The 20,826-nt window shown below is 39.0% G+C and overlaps 1 protein-coding gene across 8 annotated transcripts in view; it reads right to left on the bottom strand.

Annotated features, from left to right (window-relative positions):
- Positions 1 to 2,080: 2,080 nt before the first annotated feature.
- LOC148029837 (dephospho-CoA kinase-like) overlaps positions 2,081 to 20,826 on the bottom strand; it is an 86,262-nt gene continuing 67,516 nt past the window's right edge. For 4 of the 8 annotated variants that reach the window (XM_087686153.1, XM_087686152.1, XM_087686151.1 and 1 more), the window contains exons 3-4: positions 16,812 to 16,957; positions 2,096 to 3,685 (exon numbers count right to left, since the gene is read on the bottom strand). In XM_087686153.1, the coding sequence (XP_087542279.1) occupies positions 3,250 to 3,685; positions 16,812 to 16,957 (582 nt within the window). In that variant the 3' untranslated portion in view covers positions 2,096 to 3,249. Of the gene's footprint in view, positions 3,686 to 16,811; positions 16,958 to 20,826 lie in introns of all 8 variants that reach the window. The other 4 variants (XM_087686155.1, XM_087686156.1, XM_087686150.1 and 1 more) reach the window with 3 other exon arrangements.

Here is a 20,826-nt window from a genome sequence, read left to right as displayed (position 1 = left end):
TCCCAAGAAAGCTAAGATAGAATCTACTATATCTCCAATGTAGGCAAGTATCCACCACAGTAGTCAGCCTCAACTATTGTCAAAACCAATAACAACTAGATAAGCCCCTAATACCTCCCTCTTCTCCGCTAAGAGACTAGCCTCTAATAATCCCACAACACTGAAAACATATAATCAGTTAGTGAACTCAATCAATTGTTCCAATATCAAAGCTCACAACCCAAGCCTCCTCCAAGTCTAAAACACAAGTTGATCAAATGGTCACTTATGGAGATGGTAGAAAAAATGTCCCAAAAGTAGGATAAAACTATCATACCATGCCTCAAATAACTTGAAGACGCTTTGCTCATTCTTACACTCATCCTTGAGCAAGTTGATATTGAAGTACTATTAAGAAAAAGAAAAGATCATCATAATAGGGGCATGATATGGGAAGAGTAAAATATATCTATGATGATCACCATCTCATTGAGGAACTTTTGCAGCGCATTTTTAAAAGTATTGCCAAGGCCATGAGATTGATTTTCTCTTATTCTTTGAAACTCTTTGTGATGACTTGCATTAGTACATTATCATATTTGATAATGTTGTGCATCTCTATGCGATTGAGTTTTTTATTGGGATTTTCCAGGACTTTATTTTCCTTCGTTAAGGACTCAATTACACATTCAAGAAAGAGGGCATTTGAATCCTAATTGACAGTATCCTTGTTATGATACCTTGGAAACTCTGGTTGGGATGGACATGGCTTTATTATAGGTGGAGGTGATGGAATACATGTGCTCTAACTCAAAGGTCCTTATCTATAATGGCTTTTAACAGCACCTCTTTACAATTTATAATAGTTTCGTTCAACCTTTCTAAAATCTTTGATATTTTCTATTACTACTAAACTCTCAATTTCTAGATTAGAAGTTTCAAATTTATGAAACCTTTGATTAAAGTTTAAAATTTATGAAAATTTTAAAAGTTCTTTACATTACTTGTGAAAGTGGTGTTTGTAGGATTTGTAGATCCTTGTGCAATTATTGATAAGTCTATGGCCGGCTTGGGAGAGAGTTCACATGGTAAGGGAAGCATTGCAAGTGACTATATAAATACCCCTAATGACAGAGCTACATGTGCAAGTACTTCCACTCCATGTAGTATTTATCCACCAAACTCAAAGAAAAAAAACTGAACACATCACAATGACATTTAGAGAATTATGTAAGCATGCACGCAAGAGATAATGCCAATGTTGCCCTTCACATGCTCTTTCATACTAATGACATTCCTCATTGAAAAGTGATAAGTCCACACTTGTTGAACATGATCAAAGCGATTGGGAAAGTTGGCCAAGCTATAAGCCCCCATTTTATTATATACTTTGCACAAATGAGCGTAATGATAAAGTCAAATACATTGATAGAGAGTTGCTTGATATTAAAGATAAGTGAAAGAAATATGAATACATCATTTAGTAATAAAAATTTGCATGATGTTAGAGAAGTGAAAGAAATATAGATGTTACATTTTGTCATAGGAAGTTGCATGATAGTAAAGATAAGTGAAAGAAATATAGATGTAGCATTTATGTAATGAATAATTTGATCCTCATCATAGGCCCATCATTAATGTCATGGTGTCTTTTCTAGATGGTTTTGTCTTCATGAAGGACTATATCTGAGATTTTAAAAGATGTAGTTTTGAATGTTGGGTTACAAAATGTGATGCATTTGTGCATGGATAATGTAGCAAATTATATGATCTCCTACTTGAGACTATTGGGGCTAATTATCTTGGGTTACTTCTATATTGATTAATGCTACAAAGATTCACATTCACAACTCTCAAGCATACAATTTTAGCATTGTATCACAAATTCGATTAAAAGGAGCTCATAAAGCCAACTCAAAAACGCTTTATTTACATGTTTATTATACACACCGACTTAACTTGCTACTCATGGTTATAAGTGAAAATTGGAACAAGAGAAGAGTGTCATATTGATAAAGCAATGCAAGTAGCGAGTATAATTTTGGGAATTACTTTTTTACAAGAAAGACTATTTTAAAGATCCTTCGCCTTACAGATAAGAAAGATACAACAATGGAGCTTATTGATAAGCTCACAAATTCTATGATTTAGAACAAAGAGGGCATTGAACATGTGGATACTAGCAAATAATAGTAGGTTATGAACTTATGTGTTGATAGATGATATACATTGTGCTCTCCTTTATATGTACCTGTTTATATTTTGCATTCAATATGGAAAGCAAAGATTCCAAGTGGCAATAGTGAAGTCCATGAAAACTGGATGAATATGCTTGAGAGATATACTCTCTACAACATTACAAAGCAGTGTCTTTTATGTGATAAGTTGCTCATATATAAGAATGAGGTAGGTAGATATACACACACTATTACAAAGGGCGTAGCAATGATACACCAAGGGATGATGTGGTGAGAGACATTTGCGGCTTGCACAAAAGGATGAGGAGGATACATCTTATCCATGATTAATATTTGTATTTTTTTTTCCATATAATTTGCTTCAACCTTATATTACAGTTTAGACTCTAAACTTTGATGTTACGTAAAACCTGTCTTTAATGGCTATGTTTTTTGGCCCTGCTTTAATTGTGTTTGGACTGAAATGATTCAAAATGAAAATCTGAATTTTTTTTCACAAATCAATGTTGTGTCTTAATCATTGCATGCCTGGCTTATACTCAACTCATTGGCTTGTTACTCAATTTAGCTTAAAATACTAGATTTGGGTATTTGATTGCCATATGAAAAAACTATGACGTATGATTGCCATGTTACGTATGAAAAAACTATGGTCATAACTATGAGAACTTCCTACAAATGTTGCTAGCTTCCTACGACAGTTTCTTAACTATGAGAGTTTCTTAACATTGTGGGAAAGGTAGCCGGTGCAAACAAGTGATGATGCCTAGGGGTGGGGAGTAAAAGAGGGGAGGTCCAGGGGTGGAGAGCAAAAGAGGGGATAGAAGGGCACAGATGGTGATGGAACTGCCCGAGTATGCAGCCGAACCATCTTTCTTTCAGCCATGGAATAGCAAACATATCACCTTTTCCGGCCTTGTCTAATAAGAGCTTTTTTGTTCACGTGCACATGCAGAAAAATAATGTATATCTACATCGCAAATGTGTCAAAATGACATGCTCCAGAAGTCTGAGAGTAATAGATCTTTTCTATACAACATCAGCATAGTTGATTGGATGGAAACTATCTTTCTCAAGTGAGGGTTTTAAAAAGAAAAACTGACAGCCCTGTTATGACCAGCGTTACTGCAGTCCACCTTGAGCAGATGAGCTCTTTGCAAGTCAGAGGAGCAGTAATCTTCTTGTAAACCTCCCTGACTTGAGCTTTTGTTGCATCTAACGTTCCAGAATTATCAATTACCAGATCACCTTGATCTCGTTTCCAGTCTAATGGAAGCTGAGAGTTAATCTTCTTAACTGCCTGATCTTTGGCAATGCCATCCCTTCGCATCAACCTTTCTTCTTGAGTTGTCAGATCTACCCATACCACAATAATCGGCTTGCACAGCCTGATCAGCTTCTTCGACTCAAATAGAAGTGGTACATCCATAATGACCACAGATGTCCCAGCAATCCAATGCTTTAAAACCTCCCAGTAAAGACCACATGCTATAGACAGTGACATTGCCCTGCAATTCCATAGAATCCAAAGCGTCAGGAAAAGGTGACAACATAACCTGAAGATGACTCTACAATTCGATGTACTATAAAGAAATAACGATTATTGGAGATCATTGTTCTCAGTATTATGGATGCTGCAAGTAGTTTATGTAATTGTATTTCTGAAATGATACTTGTGTCACCTGTCAATAACTGGTTGAGGGTGGGATTCTTGATATAAGAAGACTTTCAAACCTCTCAAATCAATGAAATTTTCATCAACTTCATGCAGTTTAGTCAGAATTGTTTTCTTTCTTTTTTCTAGCTACACTTAATTCTCCTCTATTTTGCAGCAATCAGATAATCATCACAGTGTGTAATCAGCAACCATTCAACTCGGTTCTGTTCCTCATTCTTTCTATAGGTCTTCTAACACGTGTAGACCTTCTTACCCAACGATCTGTGTTATCAGGTAGTGGATCCACATCCAAGGGAATGTCAATGACCTCATTGTTTGGCTACTGAACTGCATGTTCAGGTTGCTGTAATACAATTTCAAGCTGCTGTAATTCATTTTCAGCATGCTGATTTTGGTGCTCAAGCTTGATGTGAAGCCTCCACTTGCTGCCCATTTTCATCTGGCTCAATGATGATACGCTGATTGTCATAATCAGCATCAAAAGGAGTGGAATTTTCAGTGGCTGATGGCTGCTCTAGTAATTGATCATGCTGAAATTTAACTTTCTTTTTGTCTGAGTCATTAGATGTGACATTTTTCAACAGCTTTGACTCATTGAATATCACATCCCGGCTGCATAGCACCTTTTTTATGCTTGGAACCCAAACTCGATAGCCCATTTCCCCTTCATCTCCATAACCCATGAAGATGCCTCTATGAGATTTCATATCAAGTTTGGTTCTGCTATCAATAGGTACATGTACATAGCATTTGCAGCCAAAGACTCTTAAGTGGTCATATGAAGCAGATTTGCCAGACAAAACCTCTTCAAGAATGCCACTGTCAAGTGCACGATGTGGAGATCGGTTGCAAATATGCACCGCGGTTTTAAGTGCCTCTCTCCAAAACGATTGCGAGAGATTAGCTGTGGACAGCATGCACCAAATCTTCTCACATAACGTGTGATTCATTCGCTCAGCCACACCATTAGAAGATGGATTGTAAGGAGCAGTAAGCTCTCGTTTAATCCCATTGTCACCACAAAACTTATTGAATTCTTTAGATACATACTCTCCCCCATTATCTGTTCCTATGCATTTTAACTTTAGGCCTTTGTGAGTATTAACCAATGCATAAAACCTTTTAAAAGCATCCAATGCTTCACTTTTCTGCTTAAGTAAGTAGACCCATAGCTTCCTAGAATGGTCATCAATAAAAGACACAAAATAACGGAAACCACTATGAGTTTTTATTGGCATGATGCAAACATCAGAATGGACTAGATCCAAGATACATGCCTTCCTAGAGGCTCCATGAGAGTAGGGACTCTTTACATGTTTACCAAAAATACAATCATCACAAAAGTCAAGCTTTCAACTTTTCACATCAACTCTTCCAAGTGAAGAGAGTGCCTGCAAACCCTTTTGGCTCATATGTCCAAGACGCTTGTGCCATAACTCCATGTGTGACTGTATTCTAGCAACTGCAATAAACTTTCCAGGAAGTGCCTTGCAGAACAAATAATACAGAGTCCCCTTTTTACCACCTCTAGTGACTAGCATAGATCCTTTTTGTATTTTCCACATGCCATCACCAAAAGTAGTGAAGTAACCTTTGCTGTCAAGCTGCCCAACAGAGAGCAAGCTCTTCTTGATGCCAGGAACATACCTAACATCATGAAGAATCAATTTCTAATCATTTTCTAGAGCCAGGTGTATGGTGCGCATTCCTTCAATATCACATGCATGATTGTTGCCAAGGTAGACTTTTCCAAGATTACCTTCTGCATAAGTAGAAAAACACTCCAAAGATGGAGCTACATGAAAAGAAGCACCGTTGTCAATAATCCACGATTGTGACAAACCATCATGAGCTGACAACAAAGCATCTATCATATCTGTTTTAGTGATAAACATGTCCTCCACTGTCATAGCAAGCGGATCTGAAAATGCAACCAGCAAATCAGCATCTTTATCATCTTCTATCTCCTCAATAACAACAATAGGTACCACATTTGCTTTCTCTATCTCTTTGGGGTTAGAGCTGTCATCCTTGTCATTCTTTTTGGCTTTTGCATTAGCCTGCTTCTTACGTTCTTGTTCCTTTTTAAAGTACCTGCAATCGGGCTTTTTATGCCCTTTGCGACCACATTGATAACAAGTTACATCTTGCTGTTTTTCCTTGCTTTTGCTGCGATTTTTGTTTTTATTTGCAGCTTTATACCTTTTTTCAGCTCTTCCTCTTACATTGTAGGCTGATCCACTATTTTCCCCACTTGCCTTGCGTCTAATCTCTTCATTCAGAATAGAACCAGGCACACCATCAAATGTCAAGTTGGGGTTATTGCTCAATGACACAACCAATGCTTCCCATGAATCGGGCAAGGTCATGAGCAAGAAGATAGCCCTCAATTTAGGATCAAAAGCTGGCAAACCTACATCCTGTAACTGACTCAAAATACCAGTGAAAGCATTCAAATGCTCTGAAGCAGGTTTGGACTCATCAAGCTTCAAGTTGACCAACTTCCGCATGAGATGTACTTGATTGACAGGAGTTGTATTCTCATAAGAAGCCTTAAGCTTTTCCCAGACTACATAGGCAGTATCAAGTCCCTTTATATCAACCAAGATGTCATCTGTGACAGCCATTTTAATGTAAGTAATGGTTGTTTTATTCATCTTAGTCCAATCCTCATCTGACAAAGCAACAGGCTTATGTTCTTCTAAAGCATCATCACAATCCTTTAGAAAGAGTATACCCTGCATACGATCTTTCCAAAGATCAAAATCATTCCCGTCAAATTTACGAATCTCAAAGAGATTCTTTGTGTTAGATGTAGATGCACTACCAGCCATTTTCAGGAATACACATCTGCAATAATGGACTGAATGCTTTCAGCTAATAGCGAGGTTTCTGAATTGTAACAGCAAGTACACACTCTTGTACTTCCAAAGTGTCCAAGAAGCAAATGTAGCTGCAAATTTCAATCTCAAGTACTGATTACAGCATGTGCAGGAATCAAATCTGATACATTTGCATTGTGGATAGCTCCCACTTCAATAGTACATCACCAAAATTCCCAAATGCAATGACCCAATTGCTGTATTTACCACTGTTTCACTACATAATGAGTATTCAGCAATGCATGTACCAAGAGAAACTGCCCTTTTTCAACATTTGAAGCATCCAAAACTATAAAGACTGCCACTCAATAGTGAATCTGCTGCAAATTTCATTGTCCACTCTCAACACGACTCAACAATACATCACCAATGTGAAAAGCCCCAAAATTTCTGCAGTGAATGTGCTCCAATTGCATAAATACATCATCCCAAGCATCAAATGCGAGCTAATGTTGCAGAAATTTCACAATTTCTGTAAAAGCCCAAAATTTCGGGGTCCCACAGTGCACAATTTCCAAGAAATTGGCTCATCCAAGCAAAAATTTCACTTACATTTGAGAACCCCCAAAACATTTCTGAGGCCTGTGCACTCAATGTCTGCAAATTATGGTCCAGAGATCACTGCAATATGTGTTAGGTACCATATTTGGAAAAAGCCCCAAATTTTAAGACAAAGATTTGCACAGATTTGAACTCTGTGCTTATAGGTGTGAACACTTGGTAGAAGGGGAAAAATAAGGTGAAGAAAAATTAAAACAAAAGGGCCGTTGACCTTTTGCCCCGTTCGTGTGACGGGATGCCCGTCACATATAGGTCGTCGTCGTGCAGCCCGTCGATCGTCGTGCAACCCGTCTGACGTGGCGTTAAGGTCTCGTCCGTCTGGCCGCATGCAGATCCTGTCGTGTTGTCCCGACTGCGTACTAGTCCCGAAACCTGCAAGTCGCCTAGGCTAGACTATGGTCGTCTGTCACCTGTCACACAGACTATGGTCGCCTGTCACCTATCACATAGTCCGTCTGACTTGTCATCAGTCTGCCGTCGACTGTTACCTATCTGTCTACTCGTCACGTGTCGCCTACTCCTCAACAGCCTGATAAACCGATAGTCTGCTTGCGTGAGCCATTGGTTCTGATACCAGTTTGCTGAGTCAAAGCGGAAGCAAATCGAGAAAGAGAATTGAGAGCAAGCACAGTAATCGAGGAGTTTAAGGACTCAGAGCTAAAGAGTGTTTGACAATGATAGAGTGAGAGTGAGTCGTCGAATAGGTGTGTACCAGTGTGGTACACACAAAGAATGAAATAATATATTTATACTTAGGGTACGGTACACTTACACCCGTTAGGGTGGGTTCACATATGTGAAGTAATATATACACGAGAGAGCGCGTAAAGGGCCTTACACCCAACACAATGCAGAATGGCCGAGTTGTGGCATACGAGAGTATAGTACTCTCTGTCGTTGAAAGGACTTACCAAATTTATGAGAAAAGAGTCATTGGTTGTGATCCATACACTTTCTAGTTGGAAGCACTATTTGCTTGGTACTGATTTTGTAGTGCAAATGGACCATCAAACACTTAGATACTTTCTCACACATGCTATATTGTGAGAGAAACACATTCGTTGGGTCCTATCTATGTTTCATTTTTAGATAGTGCATGTGAAAGGCAAGAAGAATGTAGTTGCAGATGCTTTATCTCGCAAACCATAGGTGTCAATTGTTTCAATTTCTTATCACCATGAATTCAATGATATGAAAGAGCAGTATGCTCATAACAAATATTTCTCTGAAATCTATGAACAGATGATCAATGGCCAGCATCATGATCATTATGTGTTCAAAGAAGGCTTTATCATGATGCATGGAAGACTATGCGTTACAAAATAGTTAAGGCCAAAAAGTCAAGTCATGCTCCACCGTATGCACGACATCGTGGTATAGATGCCACAATCAAAGCAGTAGAGACTTTCTTCTATTGGCCAGCCTTGAGATCTAATGTTGATGCATATGTCAGATCTTGCCTTGAATGCCAAAAGGTCAAATTTGATAGATAGAAGGCACCAAGGTTATTGCAACCACTGCCTATTTCAGAAAGACATGGGAAAGTATTGCCATGGATTTCATTTTTTATCTTCCAAGAACTTCTTCAGGGAATGATGGAATCTGGACTATCTTGCAGATTAAGCAAACACGCGCATTTCATTCCTATAAGGAAAAAAGTTAAGTGAAAACACATGGTAAGTGAAGTGCCAGAACATATGGTTCAAGAGGAAGAGCCTGAAGTAGAGGAATTAGATGAGATTCTAGTTCCTGAGCAGATCCTGACACATAAGGATAGCAAAGTGAAAGGTAGAGTTACAACAAGATTTTTTGTGAAGTTCAAGAACTATTCACCAATCGATGCCAAATGGATGGAAGAGGCTAACTTGGCAAATTCGCCTCAGTTATTGCAACTTTACCGAGAAGCTTTCTTGTTGGAACCTACAGTGACTTAGAATGCTTTTTGAAGCAATGTACATTCTCTATTGTACAGTTGAATATTGCATCTCATTAAATAATACACAATGTATGGTTTACACTTAGCATTAACATGTGTATCATTGAATGAAATCTCAGTGCTTTGAAGTTGTATTTGTTACACTTCAGTTGAATGATTATACATGTTGTGACACATAGTTCGGGGATACATGCTATCACCCTGTGTTGCATCCGGAAACATGTATATAAGAAAGGCTCCTAGTAACCATAGTTGGATACAGGATGTGATCCTCCACCTATGTGAACTTGAACTTGCAAAGGCACAAATGGTAGTGGAAAAACTCCTACCATCGCCTTGTGTCATCTATTAGTAAGTGCTACATGCGATGGCACTAATAACATGGGGAATCTTGTTATCGTCCTGTGTCATCCGTTAGCATGTGTGGCATGCAATCGAGGTTGCTTGCTTCTTTCAAGAGGAGAGTATGTCACCAAGTGGTGATGCTTTTTGTAGTTGCTTTCCTTATTTACTTATAAAAACATTTTAGTTTTCTTTTCTTTAGTTCCTGTTGCTTTTTACCCCCAGAATTCTCTTGGATTAAGCCAGGATCTTTGCATGGCCAAAAGAGGCAGCCATTGGTACAAATTGGACTAGAGCCTTGGGACTAGATTGAATGGGCAATGAAAAATAGAATGCCAGTTTGAGACTATGTGCTTAACGAATGGAGATGGTGTAGGACAATGAGCCTGGCCAAGACAGATGATGCACATGTAAAAATTGTTGAGAATAGCAAATGATGCTTAACATGAATACCCAAAAGAGTCTTGTCCATAAGTGGATTTATATGAGAGAGAGACAATGATGTATGCTCTAGGAAGAGATGTCTAAAATCCCATAACCACAATGAGAAGAGTAGTACTATCCAAAAGCTATAAAGCCATATACTTATTGACACTCATTTCAATGAAATAGTACAATAACTCTGTGTCACTCAAGATTGTGTTTATGAGTCCAAGTTAATCTATCTTGGAACCTAATTCACTTGAGTTATAATTCTTTATCTCAATCATGTTTTATATTTATAACCTCCGTCCACCATACCTAGCATAGCTCTAGATCCATGTTTCTTAACATCGTATCAGAGCCATGGCTGAGCTAAGCTAGTAGTGTGATTTATTCTTCTTTGCATGGTTTGAGGTTCGCATTGGAGGAGCTAAGCAAGGGGAACAGCTTGGTCCAAGGGTCTACTTTTGTCTCTCAAAGACTAAAAAGAGAGAAGGGAGAGATGATGCTCTTCATCCTCCCCACCATCATTCCCAACCTGTCATCTCAGCACCATCGATCCATCCTTAGAAGCCTATCTTCGTCTTGCGTGTATCTTCCAAAGTTGTTGCCGACTTCCATCGTCATGGCTCACAATCTCATGAGTGCAGTGCAGTACTCGTCTTACAGCGGCGGCCCCTCTGCTCTCAAGCACGTAGAGGTACCGGTTCCGACACCCAAGAAGGATGAGATTCTAGTAAAGCTTGAAGCTACAAGCGTGAATCATGTAGATTGGAAAATACAAAGAGGGATTTTGCGGCCAACCACTATCTTCAAATTACCATCCTTCACAAGATTTACAAGCAGTTCCAGATACTTCGCATTTGCCGACATCATAAATGAAACCAGCTTTTGCTTTGATAGGGTCAATTTCTTAAGAGCAGTGGTTGCCAAAGATTTGGCATTTGGAGTGAGATCTATCACTTTGGCTACATGCTTAAGATTTGGGCTAAAATTGCACCACAGAATCCCAATTGTATAGTGAATGATTGCACCATATGTACGACTAGATGGACTCTTAAGTGCCTCTCCTTCAGGAGTTTTGTAATCTAAAACTTCATCAGCACCTAACTTTTTTACAAGATTTATGTTACGAGCTCCACAAGTTGTTATCACATGGGTACCGCCAAGCTTTGCAATCTGAACAGCATACAATCCAACACCGCCTAATGCAGCTGTGATAAGAAGGTTTTTGGCTGTACTGCTTCCATCAAGTTTTACACCAGCAACATCATGTATTGATTGCAGGTCTGTAAGCCCTGCAAGAGGCAAGCAGGATCCATCTACAGCAGAACATTCTGCTGGCCTCTTGGCCGTGTACTTCAGAGAAGCCGCAGTGAACTCCGCAAAACCACGGGGATTGAGCCAGCTAACAACTTTATCACCAGCAGTAAATGTAAGCACCGTCTATCAAGAGCTGAAGAGGCATGGGCAAGGAGTATAGGAGGACATGCGACTGGCAAGGTGGCTGTAACATTTGAAAAAGACTGAAGAAAAAAGAGAAGCACCACGCATCAACAAAAGGGATAAAGAACACAACAAAGAAAAAGAGCATGAAGACAAAGACAACAAAAAAGGCCCAAAAAATCGAGAAAAGCAAAGAATGCCAAAGAAGCATAAAGAAGATAAAGCACTTTTCGTTGTTGACAACAAAGGATCTCTCTTAGTGGATCGTGTTTCCCATAGTGGATGTAAAACCCTACCAAGATGCAAAGTTTCAAGCCTTAACTTGACTAGGCAGCCAAAGAGCTAGTCTCTTGGTCCATGTTTACATGCAGGGGGGGCAAAAGCCAGCAAGGATAGAGACTCATCATTTGAAGGGGGGTGTTGAGAATAGCAAATGATGCTTAACATGAATGCCCAAAAGAGGCTTGCCCATAAGTGGATTTGTATGAGGGAGAGACAATGATGTATGCTTTAGGAAGAGAAGTCTAAAATCCCATAAGCGCAGTGAGGAGTAGTACTATCCAAAAGCTATAAAGGCATGTACTTGTTGACACTCATTTCAATGAAATAGTACAATAATTCTGTGTCACTCAAGATTGTGTTTACGAGTCCAAGTTAATCTATCTTGAAACCTAATTCACTTGAGTTATAATTCTTTATCTCAATCATGTTTTATATTTATACCTAGCATAGCTCTAGATCCGTGTTTCTTAACAAGAATGCCCATGGAAAAAAAAAGTCACCGTAACTGAGCCACATTACACTTTTTGATGTGGTTGCAATGCTAAAAGTTGCTCATAACAACTTGAGGAATGCAGGGGTCACCATCCCTAAAATTTAGGAAGTTACTATTTTTGGACCCTAGGATCTGTTCGCGTCATTATCTTCGTTTTTACACGAGTATTAATTCTCTAGTCTATACAAAGGTCAAATTTTGCACTGATCATGGAGAATTTTAGACCGGAAGGTTTTAACGGAAAATTTGTTGCGTGTATGTCATGTGTCACAATTTGGGCACAAATTCCTAAAAGAAAGAGAGAGCATTTTTTTTAAAAACGTAATAGGCAGGGGAGGCAAATTTGAACGTGAAGTTTTCACAGGTTGAGGGCAGATTGCTACAAGTACATCAACTATAGAGAGTACTTCTTCTTCTCTGACTCATGTACGGAGGTAGAGCTTGCTCTCTCTGGTCAACTCTCTCTCTATTCTCAAAGGAAATGCTTTGCATGATGGGCTGATTGCATCGAATGTACAGCTCTGAGTTTTCTTTGCTCTTCTATTGAGGCAAGAGCCTCACTGTCCAGGTTCAGGAGTAGCTGATTGCTTCCCCAATGCAAGAACTAAAGAAAGTGATTACCATGCCAAACAAGAATAGGGTTTTCAGATCTGATTTAGTGTTGTTTCTGGGACTGTTTTACTGTCGGAATGATGCCAGGGTCAAAGGATTTGTAGTCCAATTGGTATGGAATAGATCACTGCAAATTATAATTCTACACTTGAATTATTGAGTTATGGTCACAGAAAGTGTTTTTCTACTTAGGATGTTGTTCTGGATATGTCGTATTGTCCTTATGAAGCTAAAATTTACTCAGAAAGGAATATTGTGCTGGATATGCTTTAGTGTCCTTATGCAGCTGAGATTTACTCGAAAAAGATGAAAGCCAACTGTTCACAGGTTTTATACTTTGGAACTTTTTTTTTCGTAACCTTCCATCTTTTAATTGATAAAGAAATACTGAAAGGGGCGCCGGTCTTCGGGGCCAATCTGGTGTTGAGTGAGAAAATGCGGTCTCTGTTTGTGTCTATATGTTAAAAGACCAGGTATCAATTGAAGGGACTACCGCCTTCTGTAAGTCATAGACCAATTATAGTAAAAGAATGTTGAGGCCTATGCTTTGTGTAGAAAACCACCAGTTTCAACAATGTTTATAGCATTTCATGAGTTAGATGAGATGAAGACACAGTATCTAGAGGATAAGGACTTCGCTAAAGTCTATGATCTATTATCAAATGGTCAGCACCATGAGCACTTTACTCTTAGAGAGGACTTTTTTATCATGCATGATCGATTATGTGTTACAAAGCAATTAAGGGCCAAGGTTATGGTTGAAAGTCATGCACCTCCATATGCAAGGCATCGTGCCATTGATGCTGCAATAAAAGCAGTTGAGACTTTCTTTTATTGGCCAGCTTTGAGACGTAATCTGGATCACTTTGTGTGCACATGCATTGTATGTCAAAAGGTCGAGTTTGGGGTTTGTTGCAGCCCTTGCCTATTTTTGATAGACCATGGAACTACATAGCCATGGATTTTATGTTTGATCTTCCTAGGACACCTACAAGAAAAAATCCATATGGACCATTATTTGCAAGTTTAGCAAACAAGCTCATTTAATTCTAATGATAAAAAAGATAATTGCGGATCACATGGCAAGATTATTGACACAAAGCATCTTTAAATATCATGACTAGCCACAGTCTATTGTGAGTGATAGGGATCCTCGTATGATGAGTCTCTTTTAGAGAGAGATTTTTTAGAATATGGTTACCACCCTGAAGTTCTCATCTTCTTTTCATCCACAAACAAATGAGGAGTCTAAAGAAGCAAATGCTTCTGTTCTAGATCTTTTAAAATGCTATGTGTCTAAGCATAAAACGAAATGAAAATAGTTTCTACCTCTTGTGCAATACACTTACAACAACACAATGCAAGCATAGTGACCATTGCACCGGCAGTGAAAGATTTGACACTGAGGCATGCATTGCGAAACTATGGAAACCATGTGGTATAGAGCCAAGGGTAAATGAGCAAGATGCAACGTAAAACTTTCATTAAATTGAAAGTTTGCATCTTAGAACTGAGTTACTCTGAAAGTTTCACCTAGTAACCAGCTCACTTAGGGCACTTAAGCTATTAAGTAGACCCTTAGCTAAAGTTTTGCCCAATGTGTAACTCAATTATCATTGATGACTAAGTGATTAATTAGATCTTAATCAAAATTAAGGAGCAACTGGTTACTCATTTGGAAAGCTTATCTTGGCTATTTGGGAATTCTTCTCTCTCATTTGGGGCAACCCAAGCTTGAAGACAACCACTCTTATCTTTATTCCTCCAAAATATTACATATTTCAACCATGGAATGAGCTTACAACATAGATGGAATGTGAACAACCACTAATTTTTCTCCTCTAGGCATGGGGATTCCATTGGATAGCCTCATAACTCCATATACAACAAGATATGCTATTGGTTTTAAGCTAAATATCAAGAAAATGAGTTATGGAAGCACTATGGGCTAAGATCCTTTCTTCTTCTTTGAAATCTCAAGCCTAGTGCACTTTTTAAGCAATTTTATCACGAAGATAGCGACATTCTCACAATTTCATCACGAGAAATCCCCTCATTTGTGAGAGAAATAGGGTGGGACTACATGGAGACTATACAAGAAAGTTATCTCAACAAATACTCTAAAAAATTAGATTCAGATCATTATTGTCATTTTTTGGGTTTGGTAGGCTAAAGTTTTCATTCCACGTTTCGAACACTCTACAACTGATTGGAGACCAGCAGTGAATGTGTCAAGGCCAATGTGCACCCGTGGATCAGTTATGTCACAAGAAATCACTAAAGTACAGCCATTTGTAACCAATTTCAAGTATATTTCAATAATCTAAAGATATACTGAAAGGGGTGCCAACCTTTGGAGCCAACAAGTATAAATGCATGGTCAAGAGCACTCTAGCTTCAATTATGTATGGAGTTTTTTTGTTGAATTTATTATTAAGTTAAATTAAGTGTTTGCTAAAATATCGTTTACTACCCTTCAGGCTTCCAAAAGCTGATTTCAAATAGCCATAACGTATCGTCTCTAGCTTGCAAATTCCTTGTGGAGATCACCACCCCATGCATACCCTCAAGGACTCCATTTAGGTAGCTCTTACTGGCACTTGAGGCAATGTTACTTGAGTAGTACCCCTCCGGAAGTGATGTTTTAAGGTCCAATTCAGCTCATCTGAGCAACTGCAGGTGGCACTTGCTACCAACTAGCTTTAAAAAAAATCTTCAATAGCATACTTCAATAGACGAGTCATAGTCCACGACTATTCTACACTCAAAGATGGAACTATCACCACTATCACTTTTTGAATCGTCAACGAGTACTTTACTCCCTCTATATCCTAGATTAGCAATGCTAGATACCCTAGACATAGGTCACTCATGATACGGAACAAGTGTATACAAAATACTACATAACCTTGTTGAAATCCATGACTAGAACCCCTACATTGGAACAAGCAATTTTCTTTACTACGACCACAATCAAGATCATAGACTCTCAAAATAGTTTAGTGATTGCTTGCAATGAGACACAACCTAGTGGCCTCTATATGATGACTCATTTCATATCCAAGCCGACAGTGACCCGTCAAGGGCTCTAAATTCTAGTGCTTTTAAGCTTTAGCCACTACACGGAAACCTACAAATGATGAGCATCTTTGGCATTGCCACTTTGGATACCTTGGATATAACTCACTTTATGAGTTATCACACCATCAGATGGTTGAGGGCCTTCTCTGCCTAAAAAGCAAGGAAAATAGCATCACACACTATTCCCTCTTAGCAAACCACACATAGAGCTAAAAAGCCCCTTAGATTGATTCATGTTAGTCTTTGTGAGCCAACATAGACTACCGCCATTAATGGTGCATTACACTTATCTTCATCTACATCTTAGCTTGGGTGCATTAAGTGCAAAATCAAATGGGTCATCGTATAGAAACAACGTGTACTCACGGTTGAAGAGTTGACAAGAGACTCTATGGTATCCAGAGTGGTAGATCGCCCAAGCCACAATAAGGTCATTGGGACTAAATGAAACTTTAGGACCAAATTGAAAGATGATGGGACTTTGAACTACAAGATTTTCGACAAAAACAAGGCATTGACTATGAAGAAACCTTTACACCCACATTGTAGTTGACATCATTCCACCTGTTACTTGCACTAGCCGCCGACATGGTTGGCTGCTCTATCATATAGACGTCAAAACTGTCTTTCTAGATGATTACTTGTAGGAGGAAGTCTATGTGAAGCAACCTCCCAGATTTTCTCTTGTAAACCATAAAGATACGGTATTTTGTTTGTGGAAAGCTCTTTACTAGTTGAAGCAAACTTTACATATGTGCTAACATCACCTCTCTAAATCTCAATCTAACATTAAGGGTCTTTACCCTACTTCATCTATTCAGTTTCTTTACCAATCTACAACATGATGATATACTATTTTTCTTGAAGACTTTTAGAAAGAAAAAAGAAAAATACTTACGAATTTAACACTTGGCGTTTTGCAGGGTCAGAGAAAATAATATCTCCTAGCTTCACACGATCAACTTCCCCATTTTCTAGCAGTATACATGTACCAAAAGCTGCTACAACTCGCCTCCAAGCAAGGGTACCTTTCTTCAATGCTGCCTGGAAAATTTATTGCTTTGATCAAATTCTCAAATGCAAATAGCAAAGACCAAAAAACAACTTAATCAGCTCATATTGTAACAACAGAGCTTTTCCTTCTCTACATAAGATCTACTCTAAAAATTCCTAAACTGAGCAGAACAGATATATTAATTAGGTCAAATCAGGTATGCAGCTGTGCAACAGAGCTTTTCCTTCTCTACATAAGATCTACTCTAAAACTCCTAAACTGAGCAGAACAGATATACTAATTAGGTCAAATCAGGTATGCAGCTGTGCAATTGGCAATCTTCCTCCAAAAGTTCAGATTATGATATGCACATTATTTGAAACAAGTGGTTTGAACCATTAAATATGGCCAAAAATAGCAGAGTGAGAACCAGAGCAGATGGGCTTGATGCAAAGGCAGCTCCGCCCATTCACTGTAAGTTAACATTACAAACGAGAGCATTCAATTGTATTGACTTCAAACTCTAAAGCTCAAGCCAACTATTATAATAGCCAATCCAAGGATATTCTGTGAACAATTAGCATCCTCACTTGAGCTTTCATCACAATGATATGGATGAGGATTCCTTCAAATTTATCCAAAGTTTTACGATTGTAGCTAAGTGAGATACACAGAAAATGAGCCATTTGTCACTATAAAACAGAAAATATAACGTCATCAATTTCATAAATAACTATCTTTGGGACTCATCCTCCAAAATGGTATATCACAACCTTGGCCATTGATTTCCTAAGCTAGAGAACAATGAAGAAAATGATCATGAAGAGATGTAGTTATATATCATATGGACTACAAGAGGCATGATTACATTCATCTGTAATGTGGATAGTCTGACAACAAAATGAAATGCACTCTCATGAATCATGGATAATAAGAAAGAAACCAGCATGGATTGTGGACAAAAGTAATTGTAGAAATTCTATCCATGCAAATTGTCTGCACCTTCAAGCCAATTTCAGCCTCAAGCTTTGCAACAAGAGGTTTAAAATGCATAAACACATCAGATTTTACTTTCAAACCGTACACCTATGTATACTAAGAGTAGTCATCAATAAAGGTAACAAATAAAGATGACCACCAAGTACATGTATCCTCATGGGAACCCAAACATCTGAGTGTATAAGCTGCATTTTCCAAACAGCACATACTGCACCATCCTTTTTGAAAGCAAACCTGTACATTTCTCCCAAAATACATCTCTCACATACATGGGGAGGTGGGGTCCACTGGACGCAATGCATCTACCATCTAGCACCGCAAAAGGATCATCACAGTACCAAAGCTCATATGTCCATAGCGGGCATGCCATAGCACCGCATTCTACATTGCAAGTGAAATATTACCAACTTCTAAAGCATCATGAAACCATCTATCATACATATCCAACAAAAAGAGAACCTTATACAAGATGCCAAATACCTTGAGTACATAATCCATCCCTTTGTCTCTAACAATGCATTTGTCATCTTTAAAGATGACCTAAAAGTCATGCTTATTGAAAGCAAATATAGACAACAGATTCTTTGTGATGCCACACCCAAAAGAAACATTCAAAAACATGAAATCAGAACCATCTGCAGAGCAGTAGATATGACTAAACCGATGCCACATACATCATAATTGTTGTTGTTCGCACATGTAACATGCTTTTCTGCAAGAGCTAAATGCAAAGATGTAAAGAGACTTTCTAGAAGTGATATGTTTGGATGCGCCATTGTCAGAATACCATGTATGCTGCGTTTCAACAGCATTAAATGCTGAATCAGCCACTAAAGAATCGAAACTGCATGTAAGAATTGCATAGTTCTCCTCCACAAAGTTGGCTGAAGCATCACCATCAAAAGATCTATTGGCTGATGTCTCCTAGATAGCCAAACCAGAGTAATCGTTTCTTGCATTCATATGTATAATAACCAATCTTTTTACAATAATGACATTTCCCCTTTTTCTTGGACTTTTTTTGTGTCTTGGGCAGCCTTATTTGATGGCTTCCCACATCAGCCTTTTGCTGAATTTTCACATTCTACTTGACTTTCCCTTTGCTTTTATACTTTGAGAGCATAACCACATCACTTTAACGTAATGCAACATTCTTCTGAGTTTGTGCCTCCTCTTCCAATAAGAGGCTTTCCAATTCCACAAATGTAAGGGATTGTAAGATAACATCAACGAGGTATGGAATCCAAGATACGTCTCAACATGTGAGTTCAATGTGATGTTTACCAATTCTCCATCCCGAATGACCTCATCAACATTAAGTAGCTACTCACGCAAATCCTATATGTGTGTGCGGTGAGATGTCATACTGTCATCCTCATCCATATTTACCTTAGCTAGCTCTTTGCAGAGATAAGATATCCTCACATCATTACATGTTGCAAGCATATGCTCTGGCACATTCCAAGCTGCTTTTGAGGTCCTACAAGACCGAATGTGCAAAATAAAAGCCCTTTTCACTGACAAGGCAATCAAAGATAGGACCTGTGCATCCTTCAAGTCCCAACTCCACTACTACTCAATAGGAGGGGGAGGGGGTGCTGCACCAACAATCTATCCTCTCGCATGATGCTAAGGTGTCTAAAGTGCAAGACCTCCTGGTCGCTACAAATCACCTATGACATAGTCCCACAAATCCTTCGCCACAACAAGGTTATGCACCATGAACCTCCACAAAGGGTAGTTGGTGCCATCGAGCAAACTTGTCATCCTGAATGAGTACACCAAGGATGCTACTTTGATCATTATGCCCCTAACATGCCATGTTACCAATGATGCACAACAACCAAATACTTCACATTGAAGTATAGAATGTACTCTCTTGAGTACCAAAAATTCCCACATGAAATTAAAATGCAAGTACCAAACTGTCATAATTCTTGACAAATGTGCCCAAGCTTGCACAAATGAGCACTCAGTTTGCAATTTACAACATTACACTTTTGTATCACACTCGCCTCGAAACACATGCTCAAAAAGACAATTTACAGCAATTTTATGTTGAATCTCTCCAATTTTATTGAAAATCCCCAAAATTCACTACCAAATCTGACTAATGCAACAAGATAATGCTATTCTAACACATGTTCCCTGCCTTGGAATGCATGTTGGGCAAAAGCCCCAAATTTCTTCCCAAAATTTTAAAGAAACTGAAGAAATGTGTATCTTAGAATCCAAATTTCTAACAAAATGTTGCCTTAACACATGCCGACAAGAATCAATAGTTGTAATCCGCCTCGTGATGTGTGCCTCAGCCTCTAAACCAAAAAGCGTATGAAGCTGATTCAAGCAAAAGCCCCAAATTTTGGGCACCTTGAGATGTGCACGCACAGCTTGAGACCTTTGGTGGGTGGAGTTGAGCAGTGGGAAGCATTGTCCAGGAGGAGGAGCTGCAAGTTGGCAGCGCTGTGGGCACAACACAGACCGCAATGAAAGCATAGCCCTCGCAGCATGCGAAAGTTGCACTAGCAGTGTAGGAGGTGCAGTTGCACGCACAACTACAAGAGATGTAGGCAACGTTGCAATTGCTGGAAGCATAGGCAAAGGCAACAATAATGATGCAGGTGGTCCAGGTGGAAGCAATGCACGCTAGCGGCCAAGGCGACAGGTGCAAACAAGGAGCAACCGCACTACCAGGCAACGGCCTAGTGACTAGGCGACGCACTAGCAAATTTGAGTGTAGGTGGCACTTCTGGGCACTGTAACTAGACAGCAAGGGAGATGCAAGCACTATCTAGGTGGCAAAGCTATGCTACATGTGGTCCAGGCGTTGCACGATAGAGAGGCGAGGCAGCAACAGCGGTGTTAGCAAGTGGGTGGCACTATTTAGTGTGCAACTTCTCCTCACAAGAATGAAAGCTAG

This window comes from Lygodium microphyllum, chromosome 10 (genome assembly GCF_053477565.2).
Source record: "Lygodium microphyllum isolate KBCC chromosome 10, Lygodium_microphyllum_v1.1.10, whole genome shotgun sequence".
Classification (NCBI taxonomy): domain Eukaryota; kingdom Viridiplantae; phylum Streptophyta; class Polypodiopsida; order Schizaeales; family Lygodiaceae; genus Lygodium; species Lygodium microphyllum.
Note: the sequence above shows the minus strand (reverse complement) of the source record. Positions and strands in the feature narration are given on the sequence as shown.